At 40.3% G+C, this 26,541-nt stretch overlaps 1 protein-coding gene across 1 annotated transcript in view; it reads left to right on the forward strand.

Moving 5' to 3' along the window:
- The window catches only part of LOC124788817 (ubiquitin carboxyl-terminal hydrolase 34), a 518,595-nt gene that overhangs the window by 56,840 nt on the left and 435,214 nt on the right, over window positions 1–26,541 (forward strand). The window contains exon 10 of the mRNA XM_047256101.1: window positions 12,556–12,661. Coding sequence (XP_047112057.1) covers window positions 12,556–12,661 — 106 coding nt within the window. The remainder of the gene's footprint in view (window positions 1–12,555; window positions 12,662–26,541) is intronic.

Genomic DNA, 26,541 nt, shown 5'->3' on the forward strand with positions numbered 1-26,541 from the left:
GTCCCTGCTGTTGGGAAACATGATCACCTTGAAGGGGTGTACTTGGCCTGCAACCAGTGTTTGATACTCCTTGGCCATCATAGTGCCTTGCACAAGCTCCACTGGACACATGGATGTCCATATGAATGTCCGCCAGTATATAATCGAGATTCTTCCAGCTTGTCTCCATTCCACAGTATGGGTGTTAAGGAGCTGTTACCTTGGAAGATGAATGATTCGTGCCCTCCTATCAACATGATGAAGAAGGTATCGGGATTCATCAGACCACGCAATGCTCTGCCAGTGCACCAATGTCCAGTGCCGATGGTCATGTCCCTATTTCAGTCATAGTTGCCGGTCATCGACTGTGGAGGCCAATCGTTGGAGTGTTCGGTGCCTTGTATGTTCAGACACACGTGTACTCTGCACAGCATTAAAATATGATGTTAGTTCTACCGTAGTTCGCCGCCTGTCCTGTTTCACAGGCTGCCTGGCCTACGTCATCCAACATCTGTAATGAGGTATGGCAATCCAACTCCACCTGTGGACCTTTATTTCGCCACATGTTGAAGACACTCACCACAGCATTCCTCGAACATCCGACAAGCCATGCAGTTTCAGAAATGCTCGTGCCGAGCCTTCAAGCCATCACAATCAGCTCCCGGTCAAACTTAAATAGATTGTGCTCTTTCACCATTCTACACATGCTCACTGATACTACATGCAACGTGTGTGTGTCTGCCTGTCAGTCATTTGTCATCAGGTGATGCTGCTATCGTCTGGATGGGTTCATATCGATAGTAGGTCACTGTCTGACGTTTGGCTGCTTTATTTATTCATTGATAGTCCTCAGTGCCGTCTTACTGCATTGTTATACTGGCTGAAAAATGGGGGATTGACTACTGTAAACGATGTAGCTGACAGTTGCACAGTTGTGTTTCACAGTTCTTTACTCCCACTGTTCACAACCTCAAATATTACACAATTGTATGGCCAATTCACTATTAGTAAATCTTGATAAGCCTCATTAATAGGTTGCAGGCAAACTGCTACAGTAGTTTGCTGTTGAACATCATGAGCAGTAAAAACCTAACCACACAGTTCACAGTTCTTGCAGACTAATTAACTAGGAATAGCCAAAATAAATTAGGAAATTAATTACATACACAAAACTAAACACAGAACTGGGCCTGGTGCTATATTCCTTATGACTGAGGGCCAACCTTTCTCTTTTATGAAAATTCGAATTATACTCACATTAATGGTAATTAGGCAGAAATGAAAATAAAATGAATTTAAGGAGCCAGATGGCAAAACAAGAGAGGACGCAATGAGATCCCAGCTTGCTTCGTCACATTACCCCTCATTGGATTGACCAGATAGATATTGCAAATAGCTAACTGGGCTTGTCAGTGACCACAAGTGAGCCCAGAAAGTGGGTTTAACATTCTACACACAAAAGAATATTACATAGGAAATCTCCGTATCAAAAATTACAGTTCATGTGTATTTCAAATTCCTACTTACATGAACTAGGCATATGAAATTCCCCATACAAAATATTTGCATATAGTGTATTGTATAATGACACAAAATATCCACAAATTATATTTTTAATAAAAATAGGCATCTTCATCATAAGTGATGTCCTTTTTCGATAAATAAAGATTACATTTTAAGATACCTGTCACTTTATACAAGTCCTGTCATGCTTCAGAGAATAAAACGATTATGGGTTGCAGAAAGTTAAATTACACTGGACCTTGTAGTTCATTTTCAGATAAAAAATATCACTTTTTCAATGTTTAGTATCTTGCACAAGCACTTTCACTATTTTAATGAGCTTTAACATGTTTTCTCACCAAGTCGTCCACACCTTCAACAGGTCCAAGTGACAGCTAGTAAGGAAATGCACTGCTATCAGTTCCCTTGGAGGTGGTTCTCCTCTGCCACAGTACATGAAAAAAAAATCAGACAAAATATCCTACTTTAATACTTCTAAGTATAAGGAAAAAAATGTTTCACACTAATGGTAAATAATACTCATTACTGCATAAATAAATACATTACAGTTCTCATAACATCACAATAATTAGAACTAAAATTGACTATAGTATGAAAAGTGGGAACTAGTAAAATTTAAAACCAAGTGCACATTACTCTACAAAACATTACTCTAGGTTATTGTTGTCTCAAACTGTTAAAATTGAAAGATTTGGTTTCTTTTTGATTTGCAAAATCACTAAAATTCCAAGCCCTGGTTTGAAATTCGCACCATTTATGGACTCATATCAACTTAATGTCCAAAATATGTACATTACTTCTAACAAAAACTCAGAGAATGGTCACCATCATATAACTTAATTACTACTCAAATCAAAATTAAGGGGATGGAAGTTGTACAAAATCATTGCCCTGCTTCTCCACTCAACTTTGAGTGCTACTGTCGTTCAACCAGAAAATTAAATCCTCACAAAATGTTACCAAATAGTTGACTTGTCAGAATATTCACATCACTCTAGCACCAAAGTTATCTCTTAATCAGCAAAATTACATTTCTTCATTCCACTTTTAAGTTCATAATTCCTCAGAACACAAATAGAAGTCTTCGGATAACCTATAGATCCGCTAATGCAGCATTATATGACTTGTACTCACTAAAATATCGCTCTTTCTGTTAAGCTCTCATTCCCAGCTGCAGTGTCATGAATTGCACAATATACACAGTACTGAATGTTGCCTAGTTAAAAAACAGATCATCAATATAGTTACACCACACTTGTTTGTATACAGTTATCTTTTTCATTATTCAATCATGTCTATCAGTTCCATTATTTTACCTTCATTTCTTGCCTCTTTAGCTAGTGGAGTACGTTCTCAAAAAAATATCCCTGTGGAAGATTCTAGCCTGAAGGGCGATGTAGATACAAATCTTGCTTATTCTTTTCACACACATTACTCCAGGTGACTATGTTCAAAGCTTTATTTCCTTAATGTTAGAAGAGCCTGTACCATGACACACTTAGTTATCTCCATACACCGATTCCACTGAACACAAACACTTCTATTATACCAAGTAATATTATCCTACTATCAAATTCCAGTCTCCCATTAAAATCAAATTTTCTTCTCCCATACCTATCCGAATAATTTCTTTTATCTCATACATTTCTTCAGTCTTATCTTCATCCACGGAGCTAGTTGGCACATGAACCTGGACTACCGTGATGGTTATGGGCTCAGTGTCAATCATGGCTATGATAATGCATTCACTGTGCTGTTTATAGTAGCTTACCCCATTCTTATTTTCTTATTCATTATTATCTGTAACACTATATTCACCTGATCAGAAATCGTATTCCTCCTGCCCCCTAAGTTAATTAATTCTCACTATATCTGACTTCAACCTATCCACTTGGCTTTTTAAATTTTCTAATCTATGTACGTGATTAAGGGGTCTAACATTCCATGCTCTGATCCATAGAACACCAGTTTTGTTTCTCCTGATGATATCATCCTGAGTAGTCCCAACCTGGAGATATGAGTGGGGAACTATTATACTGCCAGAATGTGTTACCCAAGAGGATGCCATCATCATTGTTTAACAATACATTAGGGCTGCACACCCTTGTGAAACCTCCCTCCGGGTTCGGGGGTAAGAATGGGCCCGCAGTATTCCTGCCTGTCGTGAGAGGCGACTAAAAGGAGTCTCAAATGTTTCGGCCTATATGTGATGGTCCCCTAAGGGGTTTGAGCACTACATTTCAAAATTTTCTGTTAGTGCGCACCATCTGGGGAAGGACACCTTACATGATGCATTATATATCCATCTTGCCCTAAGATCTGGCCGATTCATTATTGTCAGGGGCATCAGGACTCCCGGCAAAGGCCATCCTGCCAGGTGGTCTTTGCTGTGGCTGCATGGGGCCCGTGGGGAGAGCCCATGGTCAGAGTGGGTGGCATCAGGGCGGATGACCCGCAATGAAGTGTGTTACATCGTCTCTCGCTGGTGGGGCTCCACCAGCAGTCTCTAAGCAATCGAGGTCTGACCTCAACAGCAAGAAATACCATCCAAGATCATTTCCCTCCCTTGGCCACTCCATGGGAGGAACGTATGGCTAAAGAAGGCAGTAGAGATTATTCACCCCGGTACCTCGTCTGTACGTGAGTTGATGGTGAATCATTTATATCAACGAAACCTCAGTTTTTTGTGGAGCATATAGAGGACAAGTTCGGGGAGCTGGAGAGCTTGTTCAAAATGCGCTCTGGTTCAGTTCTCACCAAAGCAGCATCCTCTGCCCAGTCACGGAGGTTGCTCGATTGTGACATGTTGGGGGATGTTTCAGTTAGCATCACGCCCCATAAGAGTCTAAACATGGTTCAGGGTATTATCTTCCACAGGGATCTTCTTCTGCAGTCTGACGATGAACTACGCACCAAGCTAGAATGAAGAGGTGTTCACTTCATCTGGCGCGTCCATCGGGGTCTGAGGGATAATCAGGTAGCCACCGGTGCTTTCATTTTGGCCTTCGAGGGTGATGTCTTACCCGAAAACGTGAAGGTGATGGTTTACCGCTGTGATGTAAAGCCATATATCCCTCCTCCGATGCGGTGTTTTAAATGCTGGAAGTTTGGGCATATGTCATCCCGATGTACTTCCAGCATCACGTGTCAAGATTGTGGATGTCCTTTGCATCCCAATACTCCATGTGCCCAGCTTCCCATCTGTGTCAACTGCAGAGAAAACTATTCCCCTGCTCGCCGGACTGTAGGGTATTCCAGAAAGAACGGAAGATAATGGAATATAAGACCCTGGACCGCCTGACCTACACTGAGGCTAAGCGGAAATATGAGAGGCTACATCCAGTGCCAATGACATCAAGATATGCCGCTGCTGCAACAATGGTTCTATCATCTCCCGTGTCATCACGTGCGGTTGGCTCTATGATCTGTCAAATTCCACCTGCCCCCTTGATTGTGGGGGGCACTTCACTCCCTGTTGCTCCTGCACCATCTATTTCAGGAGCAACACCCCCCCACAACCATCAGGGACATCAGTTCCCACTTCCCAGCCGAAGAAGCATAAGGCTTCTTCGGCTCCTTTCACCAGGAAGGGGTCCCTTGGGGACCTCCCTCCACAAGTTCCGACTAGCGGCAAAGCGGACACCCAGAAGTGGCTGAAACAATCACTGGTCGCTGGTCGTAGGGCCTCACGGTCGTCGTCTGTCCTTAGACTGACCCAGTGAGGTCCTCCCAGCCTGAACCACCAAAGGCCCAATGCAAGAAGCAGAAGAAGAAAAAGGTTCCCAAGAATCTGGCACCCGTCTCACCACTTCCTACCAGCTCAGCGTCTGAGGATGAGGTCGAGATTCTGACGTCTGCTGAAGACCTGGATCTCGCTGGACCCTCGGACGCAATGGATGTCGCTCGTGCGGCTACTGAACTGGCAGCAAGTGACCCAGTGGCGTAATCTGCCTCCCCAATCCCTTCACATTTTTCTCAGCCATGGACAATGTCATCCTCCAGTGGAACTGCGGTGGTTTCTTCCATCATCTTGCTGAGCTCCGACAACTTCTCAGCATTCGCCATTTCTTCTGCATTGCTCTTCAAGAAACTTGGTTTCCAGCGATGCGAACCCCCGCCCTCCGTGGCTATCGGGGTTATTATAAGAGCCGGGCAGCTTATGAAAGGGTGTCTGGTGGCGTCTGCATATATGTCCTTCACTCTCTTCACAGTGAGTCTGTCCCTCTACTAACACGTTTAGAGGCTGTTGCTGTTCGGGTGTGGATGCCACGGGTTGTTACTGTCTGCAGTCTCTCTCTTCCACCAGATGGTGATGTCCCGTAGCATATCCTGGCTGCGTTGATAGCCCAATTGCCGCCACCTTTCCTGTTACTGGGCGACTTCAACACCCATAACCCTCTGTGGGGTGGGTCAGTGGCAACAGGTCGAGGCGCCACTGTTGAGAATGTATTGGCACACCTCAACCTCTCTCTTTTAAATGATGGTGCCTTCACACATCAGTGTGGCGCATGGCACGTACTCTGCCATTGACCTTTCGATCTGCAGCCGTAGCCTCTTACCGTCTGTCCAATGGAGTGTGCATGATGACCTGTGTGGTAGTGACCACTTTCCGATCTTTCTGTCACTGCCACAACGTCACTCTTCTGGGCGCTCTTGCAGATGGGCTATAAATAAGGCTGACAGGGACTTGTTCTCCTCCATTGCTGCTATTGAGCCTCTTTCTAATGAAGCCATTGATGCGGTGGTTCACTCGGTCACCACAAGCATCGTTACTGCCGCAGAATCTGCCGTTCCCCGTTCTTCTGGGTCCCCTCGGTGGAGGACTGTGCCTTTGGTGGTTGCCTGCGATCGCCGAGGCGATTAAAGATCTCAGGCGGGCGCTCCAGCGTCACAAGCGGCATCCATCTTTAGAAAACCTTGTCGCCTTTAAATGGCTCCGTGCGCGGGCCCTCCGCATCATTCGCCAACACAAGCAGGAGTGCTGGGAACGGTATGTCTTCACCATTGGCCTCCATGTCTCTCCTTCGCAGGTCTGGGCCAGGATTAGACGCCTCTACGGCTATTGGACCCCTGTCAGCATCCCTGCGCTGTCACTGAATGGGGCAATTTGTACTGACTCCGACATAATTGCCAACCGCTTGGCAGACCATTTTGCTCTCAGTTCCGCTTCTGTGAATTACCCACTGGCCTTCCGCTCCATTAAAGAGCGGTTGGAATGTCGGAGCCTTTCATTTCACACCCACCATCCTGAATCCTGCACTGTCCCATTCACTGAGTGGGAATTCCACAGTGCCCTAGCCGCTTGCCCTGATACAGCTCCTGGGCCAGATCGCATCCACTGTCAATTGCTGAAACACCTCTCAGTGGACTGCCAGCAACGCCTCCTCGACCTTTACAGCCGTATCTGGGCTGAGGGTGGGTTTCCGTCGCAATGGCGGGAAAGCATTATCCCCGTTTTGAAACCTGGCAAGAACCCATTGGAGGTGGACAGCTACTGCCCCATTAGCCTCACCAACGTTCTTTGCAAGTTGCTCGAACACATGGTGAGCCTGCGGTTGAGTTGGGTACTCGAGTCTCGGGGCCTTCTGGCTCAGTCTCAGAGTGGGTTCCGTAAAGGCCGCTCTGCCGTCGACAATCTGGTGAGCCTGGAGTCAGCCATCCGTACGACCTTTGCCTGCTGTCAGCACCTCGTCGCTGTCTTTTTCGACATGCGGAAGACGTACGATACGACATGGCGCCATCGCATTCTCTCTACGCTTCATGATTAGGGTCTTCGGGGTCCGCTGTCAATTTTCTACAAAATTTTCTGTCGAATCGTACCTTCCACATGCAAGTCGCGGCCTCCCATAGTTCCTCCCGAGTTCAGGAGAACGGGGTACCACAGGGATCTGTCCTAAGTGTCTGCCTGTTTTTAATTGCAATTAACAGGCTTGCTGCGGCAGTGGGAATGTCTGTCTCAGCTTCCTTGTATGCTGATGACTTCTGCCTCTACTATAGCTCCATTGGCATTGCAGCTGCAGGGCACTATCCACAAGGCACAGTCTTGGGCTGTAACGCATGGCTTCCAGTTTTCAGCTGCCAAGACCTGCGTTATGCATTTCTGCTGGCAATGAACAATTCACCCTGAGCTGCGGCTTTATCTTGCCGGCAACTTCTTGATGTGGTGGAGACACATCGGCGGTTTTTGGGTGTGGTTTTTGACACCCGGTTGACTTGGCTCCCACATATTTGGCAGCTTAAATAGATGTGTTGGCGGCACCTTCATGCTCTGCGATGCTTGAGCCACACCAGCTATGGCGCCGACAGATCTACCCTCTTTGGGCTCTACCAGGCATTAATCCAGTCCCGTCTGAATTATGGGAGCCTGGCTTATGGTTCAGCATCCCCTTCTGTGTTGCAGGTGCTGGACCCAATCCTTCACAGCAGGATACGACTTGCCACTGGTGCTTTCCAGACCAGCCCTGTGAACAGCATACTTGTGGAGGCAAGTGTCCCTCCACTGCAGTTTCGGTGCCAACATTTACTGGCCGCTTATGCTGCACATGTTTGTTGCCTCCCCGGGCATCCTAATTATTGTCTCCTGTTCCCTCAGTCAGTCGTCCATCTCCCAGAATGTCTGCCCTGGTCGGGTTGTACAATCGTGGTCTGCGTCAGATAGCTTCTCTGGGGGCTTGAGGTTTTCCCTCTTCCACCTCCTTTCCGGGTCCCTCTGCGTACACCCCCGTGGTGTGTGCCCTGCCCTTGCCTTCAGCTCGAATTGGCACTGGGCCCGAAGGACTCAGTCCCTCCATAGGCCTTCCACCGCCGCTTTCTTTCCATCCTTGCCACGTATCAGGGCTCTGGCGTTGTTTACACTGACGGTTCTATGGTTGCTGGTCGTGTCGGTTATGCTCTGACTCTAGGGGACCATTACGAACAATATTCATTGCCGGCTGGCTGCAGCGTTTTCACTGCTGAGCTGGTCGCCATCTCTTGTGCCCTAGAGTATATCTGCTCCTGCTCAGGTGAGTTCTTAGTTATCTGTAGTGACTCCCTGAGTAGTTTACGAGCTATCGACCAGTGTTTCCCTTGCTCTCATCTGGTGATGGCTGTCCAGGAGTCCCTCCATACTCTTGCCCGTTGCGGCCGCTCTGTGGTAATTGTGTGGACCCCAGGCCATGTTGGGATACCGGGCAATGAACATGTTGACCGCCTGGCCAAACAGGCCACCAGTAAACCATCTCTGGACATAGGCCTCCCGGAGACTGATTTGCGAACGATCTTACGCTGCAAAGTTTTCGAACTTTGGGACACTGAATGGCGCAACCTGACCACACCAAACAAACTCCGTCCTATCAAGGAGACGATGGATGTATGGCGATCATCCATGCGAGCCACTCGCAGGGACTCAGTAGTTCTTTGTCGGCTCCGCATTGGCCATACCCACTTGACAGACAGCCATTTACTGCGCCCTGAGGACCCGCCTCTATGTCGCTGCGGGTTGGCTTTGACAGTGGTTCACATTTTGGTGGCCTGTCCCATTTTAACTGTGCTGAGGCAGACATTTGCGCTGCCTGACGCTCCCTGCCCTTTTAACAGATGACATTGCCATAACAGGCTTATCACTTAATCTAAGTGTTTGCCTTTTTTGTGTTGAGTTTGGCCTTTGGCCTACGATTTTAGATTGGGTTATATTTTTAGTGTGTTTCTAGGTGGTTGGCTTTTCCTTTTTTGTCTCTATGATTGGCCAACCACTGTCACACTCTGTGTGATTTTAATTCCTTTTGTCTGGTCTCTGTCTAAGTCTTTCTTGTCCTGTTTCGTCTGCCGTCTTTTCCATTGTTCTTTTTTACTCTGTGTGGGTGTTTGAAATTTTGGAAAAACGGACCAATGACAGTAGCAGTCTGGTCCCTTCAATCCCACAAACCAGCCAACCAACCAACCCTTGTGAAAAATTGTAGATGTTGTTTCCCACTGCTTCCAGCCATTCGCAGTATCAGCACAGCAAGGCCTTTTTGCCTGTGTTACAATGTCAAACCAAACAATGGAAAATCCAAGCTGAAACATAACAATACTATGAAAAGGATAGTTTCGACTTGCCATATAGCAGAGATGACAAGTTGGAGAGATGTACAACAAAAAGATTGTCAGAAAATGATCTTTCAGCCAAAAAGGCCTTTATAAAAAATAGGTGAAAAAAACACACACAAAATCAAACTCACGCACGCAGTCACAACTCACACACACATGACCACAGTCTCTGGCAGCTGTTGCTAGACTGCCTTGATTTGGAAGGAGCAAGGATCCATAGTGATGGATAAAAATACATAAATAATGTAGAATTACATCAAAATATTCTCAAAATAAACCGAAACACGCGAGCAAAATCACAAAAAGAATGAAATGGATGAAGTAAGGAGGAATACGATGAAATCTGAGGGGATAGACCGATAGTGAAAGGCAAAAACCAACTGAAATTGGCATGAAGACACAATGGGATCAAAGAAAAAATAAAATAAAATAATTGTAATGTGGGTTGTAGGTCTGTGGGTGGATGTGACTGGATTAGATGAGTTCGTAAGTGCGAACTGGAATAGGGAGGAGAAGGAGTGGCGGGTGGGGAGGGATTGATAGGATGAGATACAAGTTCATCTGGCACAGGAAAGGTAAGAGAAATAACACGCGAAAATACTCAAGAGTGACGCAGGAAGAGAGATAAATTTGGACGTATGGGATTAATGACATCAGCAGGAGTAATGTGGTACATGAGGTGCCGCTCCAACAATCAATGTGGTCTTGTAGCCATCTGTTGTGTGCAGCTGAGATGCTTGGTACAGTGTGGTTCATGCAGTGGAGCATGCAGTTCAGTTTGTAAGGCAGCAAGAGAAACACAGGAAACAAGAGAAAGATGGATGGACACTGAGTATAGTAATGCTTTAGAAAATAGTAACAAAGGAAAACAGCACCGTGTTATGGGATGTAAGAAAAGCTGTCAGGCAAAATCAAACAATGAAAAATCCGCAGTGTAATGTAACAACATTATGAAAAGGATAGTTGATATTCACCATGTAGTGGAGATGCTGAGTTGCAGACAGGCACAACAAAAAGACTGAAGGAAAGTGAGCCTTGCCCCTGCAGTTGCTGAAAAGCCTGCTGCCCCTCTTCAGGACCCCCGTGTTTGTCTGGCCTCTCGATAGATACATACCCCTCTATTGTTGTTGTAGCTATGGTACAGCTATCTCTATTCCATGGTTCATGGGGTGGGGGGGGGGGGGGAATTATGTAGTACTTATCAGAAAAAGTCAAATAGAGATTAGACTGTTGTTTGTGGAGGTCACAGAAGCACCATCCAAACTGGGTGTAAAAGGAAATTATTAGGAAACGAAGCACATGATACTTCAAAGATGTAGAGATGAACATGACAATTAATTGTCTCTAATAATTGACAAACATAAATTCAAACATATTAAACAGTTCAAATTTCTGGGTAAAGTGTTAGATGAACAAAAGTAGGGACAAGTTGAACTGAAAATGAGACTGCAAAATGCTAACAGGACCCACTAGTTCATAAAAAAAGCTTCTAGTCCATAAAAAAGCTTCTAGGGTCCAAACTACAATAAGGAAAACTAAAATGAAGCCACAGTCATCAGACCAGTTCTACTCTGTGAAGCAAAAATGTGGAGTTTAACAGAAACAAGACAACATCAGTTACAAGTTATTGATGACAAAGTGTATAGGGAAATTTATGGTCCATGCTATGATAATCACAAAGCTGGATGAGTGCACATGACGCAGAAGTCCACATGATGATATAACAAGCAACAATAATTAGCATAATAAATTACAGAAGAATTTAATAAGCAGGCTTTCTAGCTAGGAAGAAAGAGAATCAAGTGGTTTCAAGAATATTCAAGAAGACATTTGGTAAAAGACCAACGAGGAGACCCAAGAATACATGGCTAACTGAAATTAAAACGTTATGCAACAGGGTGGGTGTAAATAATTGGCAATAAATGTGACAAGATAGAATCATTTAGAGGCAACATGTGAGACCAGCAGGGGATCTCAGAATCCCTTAGAAGCCAAGAAGAAGGGAATGTATAGATACTCTTCATGTAGCTATACATTACCTACAGAAATGCAATTGTGATATATAATTTTCTTTGTTCAACTTGTGCTCAGGCAGACATAATGTTATTACTTTTATTCACTCTAGGTTCTGTGAACAAATAAGGGGTTTGTTAACTTTTTTATAAACAAATAAGTTGCTTAAATTTGTTTTTTAGTTCTATAACGTTCTTATGTGCAGTGGTAAGGTTATTCAGATACGTTTCTCTTATGTGTGACATTTAACTTATCTCCACCTTCGGTAGAGTACCTTATATGAATGAGGTTTTTAACCTAAAATGGCTCTCAGGTGTAATTAAAGGAATTCTACCATTGGTTATGCTACCAGTTCAGCTAATATCTTCTTCACCTTCCTATTAAGTTTCAGGTTGAGTAATGTGTATCCCTGTCTCCCAGTAGCTGCAATTGCTACAAAATGAAAGTGAACACCACCCAAATGTAGTGGCGGTTGGGTCAGTTCCTGGTTAAATCACCTCATGGCATAAAAATAACCTAGAAAAGGTCATTGTTAAAAATGTTTAAGATCTCTTGAAAATGTCCTGATGCTTTACTGTTGCACACTTAAAAATTTGCTCTGAGTATTTCATCGCTTTTCCAGAGATATCGTTCTTCAACAATGGAAGGAAGCTAGTGACAAGCTGAAACTTTGCTGTGATATGTTAGGCATGAATGAACAGTGTAATTGGTAACACATTACCTGTGAAAACTAGGGATCCATGTTCCGAGTACTGCTGTGACACACACATTCATCTCTGTTCATCGTTTTCGCAAACTGAAGCATCAACTTACAGTGAAAACATACCCAGAAAATTCTCTCTTAAGATTGACTCTCTTGTTACTTGTACTTCATGCGTTTTGGATCATGTTGTCATTTAGCATCTGCATTGAGTTTGCATAACTTTCTGGTGTACAGTTGTTTATAATTATATTTTTCATGTTGTCTAGGAAGTCTGAAGGTGGAGGAATTAGAAGAAGACGAAGATGTGAAAAATAATGTAGAAAGGGGTACAAGTCCTGTGAAGACACCAAAAATTTCCTGTCCACAGCAAGTGTGAGTATTAATGTAAAAACAGCAAGTGTGAGTATTAATGTAAAATCAATGAATGTGGTGATAGTTGTCATCTGAGGTGCTAGTCTCAAAAATTTCTATTAGCTTGGTTAAGATAGTTAATGCCTTTACCTAAACTATTTTTAGTTGTGAAAAAGCCTCGTATTGGTGTGTAACATTTCATTATTAAAAATGCTCTGCAACTTTCTTCTTGCAATGTTTTCATGGCATGTAATACAATATGTAGAAACAAGTACTAACATACCTGCTGTATCACATGTTATGTGTATGATAATCATTCTTTGAAATACAGCATATGAGCAATAAAAATATAATTGGAGACAGCAAAGTGATGATCCTTTTATCAGTATATTTTTTTGACTCCAGTCTCTCAGCTATATTATATGCAAATACTTGAGATATTCCATCATCACACTTGTTTTTTAATGCCATTCCTCATTAAGTTCATTCAGTATATTGGCTTTTCATATTCAAGTTTTGAAAGACGTGCTGCTGCCTCCATATGTTTAAATGCTTCTCTGAAGTTTTGCCCTGTCAAATTATAATTGAAACTCAGCATTTCAAGAATAGCATCCATTCTCTTTGTTGAAAGTAAGATGAACTGCTGCGTATATTTCATTGAATGTATACAACTAAATTTTTGTCTTCAGGTTTTTCACATTAGCTTATTGGAAGAGAGGCAGCAAATTAAGGCAGTGGAGGAACACTTTATCCACTATTTACATTCAAAATGTTGTAAACTTACTGGGCTCCTCGCTGTTGCCTTGTACATCTTTTTCTTCTTTCAGCGTCCATTTGGTGGCTGCTAGGCACTTTAAGCAATTTTTAAATAATTGAAGACAGCACTGCTGAAATCAGTGATAAAGATTAGATTTCAGACAATGAGATTGATAGGTATTACTAAGTAAGTCAGTAATGTACAGCTGTCAAGGAGTCTTAACTTAATAAAGAAGTGGCCATTCATTATGATGATGATAACTATATGAACATTATTCTACGAAGATTGAAGCACAACTTTATGGGGCTCACTATAAGTGGCAGAATTTCATATGCAGAATTTCCCTCATATTCTTGAGGGAAAAAGCCTTGTTTCACAAAGCTCCTAGCATCCAGTCATGTTCGTCTATCGATCATTCGTATGATTTTGAAACTCGTCCCTGTTGGTTTTTGAACACATTCTAAGTTGAATTCTGAATGAATCATAAGTTGACTTTTGAATGCGTGCATAGTGTACATAACAGCTTTTTCAGTAATAGACAATGTCATTTCAATTTTTCATGTAGCAAAACGTTTGACGAACTTTGATGTAATAGATTCTTTCGCAGAAAGGAAAGCACACCATATAAAGCTGTAGCAAGATAGAGAGAAAAAATTCTAGGCGCTAAGGATTGAAGAAATGTGTACTGTCTTGCGTGTCTCTTGTCTTTACTGGTTTTATGTACCCTATATTTAATTTTACTTCACACAAAGCAGTGAGTTATTCGCTAATAGGCAATAAAGAATGCAAATTTTCTGATGAGTTCTTGTTTGCCTGATTACAAATAATCCCATCCAGTATTAATTGTGAATTTTTATTTTTTAAAAAAAGAAGAGCAGGATGTCAAACCGGCCGACTGGGAGCAGGAGAGACACCCCAGGACATTTTAATTTCCACTGTTCTGAATATAGTTTGATGGCATCCATTACAAAATATACACGAAGTACAGTGATGTGCGATAGAAGAATGCTGTGTGAAGAGGTGTGGCACGGCACTTTGGCACACTGAAGACCAAATAACATGTCTAGTATTGCCCCAGTTCGGAAGTATCGTAGATCCAGGGTTGATGTGCAGAGCAGTCTGAGTTGTAGCGGGGAAGTGTGTAGTCTCCATGTGACCCGTGTTTACATTTAGTGATTTTGCTGTTTCCCCTTTGTTTATGCTCTCATGCCAAATGAAAACAAAACAGATTTCTGTGGCCGGGAACTATCAAGGGAATTAAAATACATTCACATAATTATGGAAGGCAAAAGATGTTACTAGTTTCAGATATTATTTTTTTTCTACATTTCTGACAGTCAAGCATTAATCACCTTGCAGAACAATGAAGTTATTTTTTGCTGAGGCAGTCAGTGTATTTGAAATGAAGAAAGTGTTTAATTCCACACTATTGGCTAGTTTCAACTGTCGCTTTATTTCAAGTGCATATTTTCATCTTCTAGCATGTGTGGCATTATGCCATAATAAAGAACCAAACATGAGATAATACGGTACTGGTACTCCAAGAAAATTTACGTCCTGAAAACCACGCTGAAAAGCTTAATATCAGGTCAAGATCTACTTCATTGGGAACCTGGACATAAGAATATGCACTTTAAATCTGCACATTTTAGTATGGTTCACGAAATTCTGATGCTCTTAGAGTATGCTCTCATGTCTTGTTTCTTTTGTGACATAATGTAAGATCTTTTAATGTTTTACAATTACGAACATACAGGCTTCCTACGTCATCGTAGCTGCGCAAGCGTGGTTGCGCCTGTTATCTGGTGCTCTATGCCAATTGCTGAAACAAACTTATTTCTAACAGGTTGCAGGAAAATATTGTGAAAGGTGGTTTGAAAGGCGTTACTTTCAAAGTAAATTTCCTTTTACAGAAGTTGAAGTATGTGCAAGAATGTATAATGAATTTCTTAAATCACAAAGTGTTTGACTCTCATTTAAAAATCAACTCTTTGATAATGAGCCATTTAGAATAATTTCAGGCCCAAGACATCAGACATGTATGTCGTTATTAAAAATTTTACTAGCACATTTGTGTGATATATCTTCAAGTGTAACACATGCAAAAAAGATCAACATTATATGTGAAAGCTTAGCTTCTCTTGCAGCTTATTAACCTTAGAAACCGATATTATATGCGAAAGCTTTGCTTTTCTTGTATGAACACTATGTATATTAATTTAAACCATTAACTTTTCCTGTTTGTGTGTTCGCACCTCTTAACAGTGATTGGTTGAATACATCACATGTCCTATGGCCTGAATATCAGCTGTCATCAGCTAGCGGGATCACGTGACATGAACTATGACTGGCTTACAAGAGCGCATCGCAATCTCGATTTCAATGCTTCAGAAAGTAACATACAGTGTTTGGTGGAATTCAAATTTATATTTTCGTAATACGAAAATATGCAACCTGCATGTTGCTTCACATCAAAGATCTTTCCAAAACGTGTTTTTTTTCCCCCTGAGTTTCGTTTTTTAAAGTGCCAGGAAATTCTACACCCGTGTATAAAATGCTAACCATTCAAAGGATTGATAAGTTTTACAATTCCGAGGGAAAATATACTGTTGCTTAACATGAAAAATGTGTGGTTTTTTTTCAGCTGGGAGAAATTGTTTTTTTAACCGGGAAATCCGGGAATTTTTTTTCCTTGTCCGCATATACACCCTGTGTAAGACTTAAACATCAAATACAGGAAGCCTTTATCTACTGATATGTTCTTATATGTCACTCTGTTGTAACAGATCATAACTGAAATGATGCATTTTTGAGGGACCCTTAATTTGCTGATGCTTTGCAACAGTTTATGTTCATATCACATACTCTCTGATAAAGGAAATGCACAAAGTACATAATTTATCGTAATACAATATGGCGGCTCCTCAGTTCTGCTTATGCTCTCCATGAGCAAAAATCTGATATGTCAGATGCTGCATTTTACACCCTGCATTATTTTGGAATGTGGAATTCCATGCTGTGATGCCATCAGCTCCTCATCCACACATTTTTTGATGTCCCATGAGTGTATGGCTTTGAAGTGTCATAAGTATTAAGTTCTATCCTGTAGGGTGTATTTTTTAGTATTAACATTTATCCCCATGTTCTAGGAAAGTCTGCTAAAGAAACTTCAAGAAGATCAAATTTTACCTTCAGAACATTCATTGACTAACAGAGTATTCTAGTAAAAGTATACACTTATCAGATATAGAAAAATTAGGACTATGAAAAAGCAACATTGCAATTTTGAAAATACTTTGTTTTAAGGTATGAATATTCTGGAATCTTATAATTACAGTAATTTTGAAGAAACACATTATTTTACAAAAGACAGTGTAATCATTATAAAAAAGGGAATGAGGGCATTCAAATAAGGTATGTAAATTCTAAAGCAATCAATTTATTAGCAAGGCTGAGTTTCCAAGCACATACATTATATATGAACTCTAAATTTGAAATATTTCCTTAACCCCTTGCTTTACCATTTAGTTTGGCAAAATCCATGCCCAAGCTATTGGAAGTGGTGCATGGGAAATGGGTCAGTACAAGCCAGTATGCTGTTATCTGTTATGTAAGCATACACTTACTTGTTTCACATGATACTGCTCTTGGGCATGTCAACACTGATTTAATTTTAGTATATGTATACTATTTCAAACGACACTTCAAAATAAATAAATAAAATTTTTTATACACAAACTATACTTTAATAGAAATTACAATGGCCTTGGGTGCCTTCAGGTATGACTTCTTCAGAAGGAATGAAATAATACTATGCCTAAAAGTAGATATTGTTAACAAAAAATATGATTACAAGAACAAATCCAGCCCTTGAATGAATTTGTAATAGGAAAATACCTACAAATCTAATAATTAGTAGTCCTGCATGGCATGGTAGTTTCTAAAGCATTCCCATATAGCTTTGCTTATAGAGACACACACACACACACACACACACACACACACACAGTATAAAGTGAAACAATGTGGGAATGCACGGAGTGTAAAATGGATGTATATAAAACTCGCTTCTGCCCCCTCCCTCCCCCTGCGTCTCATCCCACAGATTGATATGTCTTGGGAGATGTGCCCAAACCTGCACTGGAAATCAAAAGAGTTGTTTCACCTAGTGAAGCATTTTGTCATCCAGTAACTTGACATCTTTTTAAAATTACCTGTGCTGTATTTCTTCGGTAATCAATATATGTTTCCTCTCTTTGACCATGTATTTTTTCATGGGTAATGTATGTATTGAACAGAGCCGTATGCCACATGCAAAAAGAAAGTTTTCGGTATCCTTCGAGGACTTTTCTCATGATTTGGAAACAAGTCAACATCTGATTTTCACAATCAATTCTACCCATTCCCTTATTCTATTCATGGATGCATTTGAGCTTCATTGTTTTTCTACAATGTACGTCTATGTGTTCAACCAACTCTGCTGTTTTGTCTTTCCATAAGACAAGTGTGATGTGCGTATGATATCAACAAAGTGCAAAAGTGCAGAGTTGGTTGGAAACATAGACACATACTGTAGAAAAACAACAAAGATCAAATGCATCCTTGAATATAATAAGGAAATGGGTGGATTTGGTTGTGAAGACCAGATCTTGGCTTGTTTCCCAATCATGAGAAAAGTTCTCAAAGGATGCCAAAAACATTCTCCTTTCTTTAAAATTTGTTTTTGAATGTCTTTTAGCATATTTTGCATACTGCCCCAACAACATTTGTGTTCCACTGGTGTTATTTAAAAAGAGGGTGAGGGAGGAATACTAGTTGTCAAGAAACAAAGTGTGTCCCTTATTCAGCACTGATTTTGACAAGTCCATGACAACATTCTATGATGCACCTGTAACCAGATTAATTTTGTCCTGGCTGGTATATATTTTGAAACCGAAACAAAACTGGTACTTGTCTCACAGTTCATAAAATTTTAATCCAAACCTCACTATTTTGTTGCATTACATTCTCAATGACATATTCAGATAGTTACGGATGACGAAAATTTAACAATGATGGGGGACGGGAATTCAACAGTAGGAAAACAAAGAGAAGGAAAAGTAGTAGGAGAATATGGAATACGGGAAAAGAATGAACACTTGGTTTAAGAATTGAGAAAGGAGGTTGTATACATGGAGGAGATCTGGTGAAACTGGAAGGTTTCAGATTGATTATATAATGAGAACACAGAGATTTTGGAACCAAATTTTAAATTATAACAAATTTCCAGAGGCATATGTTGACAACAAACACAATTTATGGGTTATGAACTGTAGATTACAACTGAAAAAATTGCAAAAGTGTAGCAAATTAAGGAGATGGGATCAGGATAAGTTAAAAGAATCAGAGAACGTTGAGAGATTCAGACAGAGCATTAGGCAGTGATTGACTAGAACAGGGGAAAGGAATACAGTAGCTTTGAGAGATGAGATAATGAAGGCAGCAGTGGATCAAATAAGTTAAAAGAAAATTCCTAGAAGAAATCCATAGGTAATACAAGAGATATTGAGTTTAACTGGTAAAAGGAGAAAATGTAAAAGTGCAGAAAATGAAGCAGACAAAAGGGAATACAAATATCTAAAAAATGAGACTGATGGGAAGTACAAAATGGTGAAGCAGGAATGGCTATAGGACAAATGTAAGAATTCATAAACGTACATCATTAAGGAAAAGTTAGATACTGCCTACAGGAACATTAAAGAGCCCTTTGAAGGAGAGAGAAGCAGCTGTATGAAGAGTTCACATGTAAAACCAGTCTTATGCAAAGAAGGGAGCTGAAAGGTGGAAGGAGTGTGTAGAGGAGCTATACAAGGGGGATGTGCGAATCACTTGATAGAGCACTGAAAGGCCTTGGTTGAAGCAAGTCGGTGTAGGCGACATTTCTTTTGAACTACTGAGATTCATACGAGAGTGAGCCATAACAAAACTGTTCCACCTAATATGCAAGACATATGAGACAGGCAAAATACCCTAATGCTTCAAGAAGAATGTAATAATGCCAATTCCAAAGAAAGCAGATGCCGACAGGTGTGACTGTTACCAAACTACCAGTTTAATAACTCATCGTTGCAAAATACTAACATGAGTTCTTTACAGAAGAATGGAAAAACTGGTAGAAGCCAACCTTGGGGAACATCAGTTTGTATTCCGGAGATATGTAGGAACGTGAGGCAATACTGGCCCTGCAACTTCTCTTAGAAGGTAGGTTAAGGAAAGGCAAGCCTATGTTTATAGAATTTGTAGATTTAGAGAGATCTGTTGGCAATGTTGACTGGAATAGTCTCTTTGAAGTCCTGGAGGCAGCAGGGGTAAAATACTGAGATTGAAAGACTATTTACAACTTGTACAGAAACCAGACGGCAGTTATAACAGTCGAGTGTCACGAAAGGGAAGCACTGGTTGAGAAGGGCTGTAGCCTATCCCCGAAGTTATTAAATCTGTACAATGAGCAAGTAGTAAAGGAAACCAAAGAAAAATTTGGACTAGGAATTAAAGTTCATGGATACGAAATGAAAAGGTTGAGATTTGCTGATGATATTGTAATTCTGTCAGAGACAGAAAAGGACTTGGAAGAACCGTTGAAGGTAATGGGCAGTGCCTTGAAAGTGGATATAAGATGAATATCAACAAAACCAAAGCAAAGATAATGGAATGTGGTGAAATTAAATTGGGTGATGGTGAGCAAATGGGATTAGTAAACGAGACACTAAAAGTAGTAGATGAGTTTTGTTATTTGTGCAGCAAAAAAACTGATGATGGTTGAAATAGAGAGGGTATGAAATGTAGTTTGGCAATGGCTAGAAAAGTGTTTCTGAAGAAGAGAAATTTCTTAACATTGGATATACCGTATTTACTGGATTATAAGATGAGGTATTTCACCAAATTCGTCATTTCAAAGGTTACGGGGTCATATTATATTCACAGACTGGGTCAATGTTTTTATATTGTTTAATAGATTAATATAGGGATCATCTTTCATTTACAGATGAAGCTTTGGGTATTTAAATTTTGTAGAAATTTATTTTGAAGAATTCTGATGGCCAGGGCTTAGCAAACAGTGCTTTCATTTGAATAGGCTTGAGATTTCTCGATACATTGAAGCACTCGATACAGTATCACTGTTGCTCAAAAAATCACATGATATTTGACTTGTGGCACAATTTGCAAGGGATACGTGAGAAACTATGAACTAGCCACTAACACAAACTAATGCTTCACTTAAAAATTGATGATTTTTGTGAAATGCAGGAAGAAATAGCATTAAATTCCATCAACTTACAAAAAAGTTATCATACATATATGAATACTGTATACATTATGTTGCTTTTTAAGTAAAGATAATATTCAAAGCTGATAATCTTGTCCTTCAGAAACCATTACTTGATTTTACACCAAAGTCAAAATTCTATTTGATTATGACAAACTCTAATGATTTGCCAAGTAGATTGAAAATGAGAATTTCAGTCGCTGTTCACGTATTAGAATACTGGGGAAAAAGTCACCAACTTTTAATCAGCTTTAAAGCAAGATGGTGACATTAAGATAAAACAAGAAAGAAAATTAGTCCAGAATTAAATGTCCAACAAACAAAATAAGTCACATTAAACTGATTGCAATTGTTATCGCAAGGATAAATTACAGCGAAAAGACCCTTTGTGGAGTTAGTACCAACAGATATCACTAGATCAACAGATATCACTAGATCATGGGATGAGCAGACGTTCCAGAATTGCATTGAATCGTGATTGCGATCTTTTATTAATATATTAATTGCTATAGTTATGTACGACCTGTATGTTAGAAGGTATTGCAGTCCTTGTTTCACTGTTGTTCAAGCTCAACTCTACATAATGGTTGGAGGGGGTGATAGTGACACCATTTTGGCTGATATATACGATGACTGCTGGGTAGCGAGTGGCGAGCGGGCAGTGAATTTCATCATGTTGCTAACCGTGGGGATCTATACTGTGTTCTTTGGCTTTCTATGAACAGCTGACATGTTTAAACTGCAGTTTTGCTTAATATATTTGTACTTGGAATTGAAATGACTTTAAAACTGGACAAATACTCAACAATACCATACAGTTCTGCAGCAGATACTAAAAGTCTAGATTGGGGCCAGTGGTGTACTTCCGTATTTCATGCAGCAATGTTGTCGATGCCCATGGTGAGGTATGATGGGAACGATGAGCTCATGTCAGCTGATCGTTTTACACAGCCAATGAGAGAGAGGCAGGCAGATGAAATGTTTGAAAACAACAGACATTGTAACATTCTCACTGCAGTATAGAAGCGAAATCCGCTGTGTGTGTTCTCATGCCCCACTGTAACCACAACCTCGAAAATTGCAACATGTTCAGAAGAAGTAGCCAAATATTTGTGGCAGCACAGATGTAAGTTTCACAGATGTCATGTTAGGATAATAACGATGACGATGATGATTAAAATAGTGATACCACAAATGACAGGTTAAGTAGTTTACTTGTGACTGGTTTCGACCACTATTCTGGTTTTGAACGCTGTTCTGGTGTTCATCAGACCCCTTGTTCATGAGACCCCTTACTCTTTGATGAGAGTAACAGAAATGTACTTTGAGGAATGTAAACTACAAGCACAAAAATAAAAATAGCACGTTAAGAAATACATAAAAGAGACAGTTATACCTATGGGTGTCTACTGCAACTGACGAGGAGCAGGCATCACTATAGGAGGCGTACAACCACTGCTGCAGGACTTGCAATTCAGATTGCTTAAATAGTGGCGGAAGCTCCACTCTCTGTCCCCAGCACTACATCATTGCTTGCCAATGGCCGTAAAACACATAAAATAAAGTCCAAATATGATTGTTTGTGTTCAGTATTTATGTCCAAACAATAGGTATATTGAAAATACAAATAAACTTTATCAAACCATAATATAAAACTTAAAAGTTAGTAAAAAGAAAGAAAACAAGCTATTAACATATAAGAATATGCATGGCGCCATTTATAGGGCCCTGAGGCAAACATGTTTAGCAGAAACACTGCCAGTAACCAGTGTTTGCAATGTTACACCATGATTTATAAAATGAAAATAAGCATTTGATATAATATTATTTATTTTCATCCTACAAATCATGGTGTAACATTTGCATAAGCCAAGATGTAATAGCTGAACAGTGCTTACTGTATGATGAGGATACACTGATGTTTTGTTGCTGTGAGTGTAGAGGTGATGCACGTTCGTAATCATCTTTACCTTACATATGTTTGAGTCCCACTGTGGAAGTTTGATGGTAATATCAAAGATGTGTTTCAATTTCTTTTTTATATTGTTCCATTGAGGTTCTTTAATGTTTTTAATGTTTTAAACATAATTGTAAACTCTGGATATAACTGCTGCTTCACATCTGATGTACATAACATTAAGAATAGGAATTTTTCGATCTTCTATGATTATAATGATTATAGGTATTATTTTCTCACCATCTATACTTGACATTTGCCATTCACTTCTCTGTACAGAAGGGCACTAATGTTTTATAACTTCATACTATCTGCTTGTAACTCCATTTAGGAGTTAAAGGTAACATTGGTTTTGAATATAATTGTGACAGAAATAATTTTCAGTGTATAATAACCATTTTGTTTCAGATGTTTAGTCATAATACATCAATCTTCAGTACATTGCCATGGTTACTTGAGGCGTCTCTGCTAAACATCTTTGCCTCATGGTTGTTACACACAGGGCCCTGTAGAAGGCACCATGTGTATTCTTAACATTAATAGTGTATTTTCTTTCTTTTTACTTAATTTTAAGTTTTATGTTATGGTTTGATAAAGTTTATTTGTAAATTGCATGTCGTGCAGCAGTGGTTATAAGCCTCCTAGGGTGGCGCCTGCTCCTAGTCAGCTTCAGCATACTCCCTTGGATATAGCGGTCTTTCTATTACGTATTTGTTAATGTGCTCTGTTTATTTTTGTGCCTGTAGTTTACATTCCTCTAAATACTGTGATGTTACTCTCTTCACAGAGTAAGGGGTCTGATGATTGTCAGAACAAAGGTCAAATCCACCAGTAAATTAAACAAACATCTTTTTTCAGTTGTGACTGTTTCAGTATATAAAAAATGAACAAAAACGACAGTAAAAGTAAATATTAATGTAAACTATTTCTTTTTTCTTATTTTATTACTGCTTGTATTATTAAAATTTAGACAATGATTAATAATGTAAGTATAGAATTGGTGTAATGTTAACTATTTAAGCTGACACCTTATGTCAATATACGTTTGTGATTTTTATTGGACTGAATATGTCATTTTTCCTCTATGGAGCATCTTAATAAAGCAGGGTTGTCTTATACTTGGGTAAATATCATAGATTAAAATGTTAGGAAGTCTTTCCTGTAAGTATGTGTATGGAGTGTAGCCATGTATGTGACACATGGACAATAAACAGTTTTGATAAGAAGAGAATAGAAGCTTTTGATGTGTAATGTTACAGAAGAATGCTGAAGGTTAGATGGGTAGATCACATAACTAGTGATGATGTACTGAGTAGAATTGGGGAAAAAATAAATTTTTGGGGCACGTGGCAAGAAGAAGGGGTCGGTTGATAGGAGATGTTTGGAGAAATCAAAGGATCACCAGTTCAGTATTGGAGAAATGTATGGGGAGTAAAAATCGTAGAGGGAGACTAAGAGATGAATACAGTTGGCAGATTCAGAAGGATGCAGAGTGCAGTAGTTATTCCAAGATGAAGAGGCTTGTCCAGGATAAAGTAGCAGGGAGATCTGCATCAAACCATTCTTCAGGCTGAAGTGCACAACAGAAAAACATTATTAATATGCTAAACATTACTTATATTCCCTTAAGCATTTGTGTATGCTGGTACATAAATTGCTTTAAATGTTTGATTCCAAAGATTGACGATAGGTCTTATCTTTTGATGCCAGTCAGTTTTGTCAACAGTTTCGCTGTAGCAAAAATGTAAGTATTTTGTAGGTGGTTTAAATCTTTTAAAATGCATTACTTTTTAAAATATTGTTTTTCCTACTGGTCTTTTAGACCAGTTCATTTGTGTATTTGGTTTTCTGACTTTGGTCATCAAAATGCACAGTGTGAAATCACAGTCCATAGTAGGCCTTTATTTCATCAAAAGTAACAGGATGCCAAATATCATGCACTTTCCATTTTTTTCCATTCATTTTCTATTATCTGATCTGCGACTAAGTATTTCCCTAAATTTATCATCAAACATAATAGAAAATAATTCTAATAATCCTGGGTGTTCAGTTACATAATTTGAAACAGGTGCTTTTATGCCACAAGACTCAGAATAGTTTCAAATGATTGGTTTGGTTTTTCACTTCCTGCCAAATCCACGATACACGTGATTTAGGTACTGAATTTTCCTCTTCACTGTTGTCATTAGTAGTTAAACATTTTACATGACTTATGTTTTGTATAATCACATTACTAACACTGGATTCTTCTTGTAAACACCCCTCTCTTGACGTTATATAAAGGATTATTAAATTTTTCATCTAAAATGGCAGTAAAAAACTACTAAGCAGGCTTGCTTTGTAACAAAGATGTAATGAATCGTGACCAATTCTCACTGGGTAATGCTGAGAACTAGACCATAGTTATAATTGATTAGGGTTTGTCTCATGAATTACACTTGTGAAGTTTACTTTTGTCCTGACTGTCATTCACATGAGTGAGAATCATAATGTTTACATTTGGCCTGCATTTCTTTTCACAAGCCTGACTCAAGATATTTGTTTGGTCCAAAATTGTTATCATGAGTCAGACTCGTCAAAGTATGGCTTGGGGTTAAAGAAAACGTACTAATACACACTAATTATAGTTATTATCAGCAACATGTAAATTACGCACTGAACGATCGATTTCAGAAAAATATTATTAAAAGGATAGATTGCTACTTACTATAAAAAATGACACATTGGGTTGCAGTTGGGCACAGTGAGAAGACTGTTACACATTTAGCTTCTGGCCAGAGCCTTCTTCAGAAAAGAAATCACACACACACACACACACACACACACACACACACACATTATGTACACATGACAGCCATCTCCGGCTCCTCTAGCCAAAATGCAGTGGTGTCGTGTCAAACACAAGCAGCGGTCTGGAGTGTCGTGGGGAAGGGAGAAGGATAGCAGAATACGCATGAGAGGAGATGAGACAGCACTGTCTGGTGGAGTATGTAGGGACTAGATGGTAGCCATACAAGGCTGCTACCTGCAGTGTCGGGGAAAGGGGGCCGGGGGGATATTTGGGAAGTAGAAAAGGAGATGAGCAGATAAGGGGGAAAAATCAGTGTGGCACATAATGAGGATGCATAGCTGGTGATGGAGGGGGGGGATCCAAATGGCTTGGGTTGTGAAGCAGCCATTGGAATAAGGCATGTTATATTCAGCTGCATGTTGTGCTACAGCGTGGCCCTTTTTCCTCTTGGCCACAGTGTGGTGGTGGCGATTCATCGTGTTGGACTGATGATTGGTAGTCATACCAAAATAAAAGGCTGTGCAATTATTACAGCAGAGCAGGTATATGACATGCCTGCTTTCATAGGTGGCCCTGCCTCAGATGGGATTGAATGAAAAGTGCTGCATTGGGCAGGTCTTGCACATGGGTTGTGGCAAAGGGGTTTGGGGCTGGGAGGGGTGTAGGGATGAATTAGGATATTGTTGATTTGGGTGGACGATGGAACACTAATTCAGGTTGGATGGGAACGATCTTGGGTAGTATGTCCCTCTTATTAGGGCATGATAGATAGATAATCAAAGCTCTAGCGACAGATATGGTTCAGTTGTTCTAGTCTAGGATGCTAATGGGTGACAAAGAGGGCTCTTCTTTGTTCCTGGTTCAGGTGGAGGTGGAGGTGGAGGTTTGGGGGGGGGGAGGGTTACTGCTTGGGAAAGCTGTTTGTGGACTAGGTTTGGGGGGGGGGGGGGGGGGATAGTTCCTCTCTGTGAAAACCTTTGTGAGACGTTCAACATATTAGACAAGGGAGTTCTTGTCACTGCAGATAAGCCGGTAGTGAGGTTGTAAGGGAGGTTTTTTTTTTTTTGTTTTTTGATGTGGAAGGGATAAG

This window comes from Schistocerca piceifrons, chromosome 1, assembly GCF_021461385.2.
Source record: "Schistocerca piceifrons isolate TAMUIC-IGC-003096 chromosome 1, iqSchPice1.1, whole genome shotgun sequence".
NCBI classification, from domain to species: Eukaryota; Metazoa; Arthropoda; class Insecta; order Orthoptera; family Acrididae; genus Schistocerca; species Schistocerca piceifrons.